The sequence below is a fragment of the Orycteropus afer genome, unplaced genomic scaffold (assembly GCF_000298275.1).
Source record: "Orycteropus afer afer isolate SDZICR_OR568_19922 unplaced genomic scaffold, OryAfe1.0 scaffold00422, whole genome shotgun sequence".
NCBI lineage: Eukaryota > Metazoa > Chordata > Mammalia > Tubulidentata > Orycteropodidae > Orycteropus > Orycteropus afer.
In genome coordinates, this window is record NW_006922009.1 from 56817 (window position 1) to 58023 (window position 1207).

Here is a 1207-nt window from a genome sequence, read left to right on the forward strand (position 1 = left end):
GAAGCGAGACTGACCACACTTCATCTCATCTACTTTGGTCATGTTGTCAGAAGGGACCACTCCCTGGAGAAAGATGTCATGTTTGGTAAGGTGGAGAATCAATGAAAGAGGGAAAGGCCTTCATTGAGATGGACTGACACAGTGGCAGTGGCGATGGGCTTAAGTATAGCAAGGAATCATGGAACTGGCACAGGACTGGGCAGTGTTTCGTTCTGCTGTGCATAGGGTTGCTATGAGTTGGAGATGACTTGACGGCATCTGAAAACAACAACAAAGTATGTATATATGTATGTATGTATGTGCAGTTATCTCCTAAATGTCTCAGAAAAGAGAATTAGCCTAATCGATAGGTAGAATTTCTCAGCCTGGCTTACCAATGGCATTTATATATATCTGATGTTTCCAACCATTTGGATTTGTAGCCCACAAAATACAAATATTTAAAGTTAATACAGAATGGTTCTTTTCAAAGATGTCCAAGTTTATCTGTTACGCCTTAAGAGATAAATAATTCATGGTGTGAAGTGGATTTTTATGATACATTAATACTTTCTTTTTAGAGTGAAAGAAAATGTCTTTATTTAAAGCCCGTGATTGGTGGTCTACTATTCTGGGAGAAAAAGAAGAATTTGATCAAGGCTGTTTATGTTTGGCTGATGTGGACAATAGTGGAAATGGACAAGGTGAGTAGTTTATGGCCATGCATTTTAGAGCAAACCTTTCCAGAGATGAACAAAAAAATGCCTTCTTTTAAAAAATATTTACTTTATACAGCTTAAGTAAACTATCATAATTTTGCCCTAATATTGCAGGTAGCTTTTCTTATTAAGTGATATTTAAGTAGAAGGCTAATATATAGAGTTATTTCTCTAATAAGGTATAGTTTTGAGTTGATTCTATCATATTTGCTGGAATTCATAGAAAAATAATATAAGGCATGACTTTTTAGTTTTCATTTGTTGAAAAATTAGGTTTTATAGGCTAGATCTAGTAAAACTATTTTAAATTTTTTATGTTTAGAAATCATTTGCCAGAAAAGTTATATATATATTTTATTTGATTGGAAAGCTATTCATATCAGAATGCAGAAATTAGTAGAAAACAATTTTCAAAAACTTGCTTTCTTTTCCACATTGTGATATTAAAAACAACATTCTATCTTATTATATTATTTTCTTTTCCTTGCATCTTTGCTTTTTTAAAGTGT

At 32.8% G+C, this 1207-nt stretch overlaps 1 protein-coding gene across 1 annotated transcript in view; it reads left to right on the forward strand.

Moving 5' to 3' along the window:
- Window positions 1-571: 571 nt before the first annotated feature.
- BBS9 (Bardet-Biedl syndrome 9) overlaps window positions 572-1207 on the forward strand; it is a 784410-nt gene continuing 783774 nt past the window's right edge. Inside the window, 1 exon segment of the mRNA XM_007953988.1 lies at window positions 572-683. Coding sequence (XP_007952179.1) covers window positions 572-683 — 112 coding nt within the window.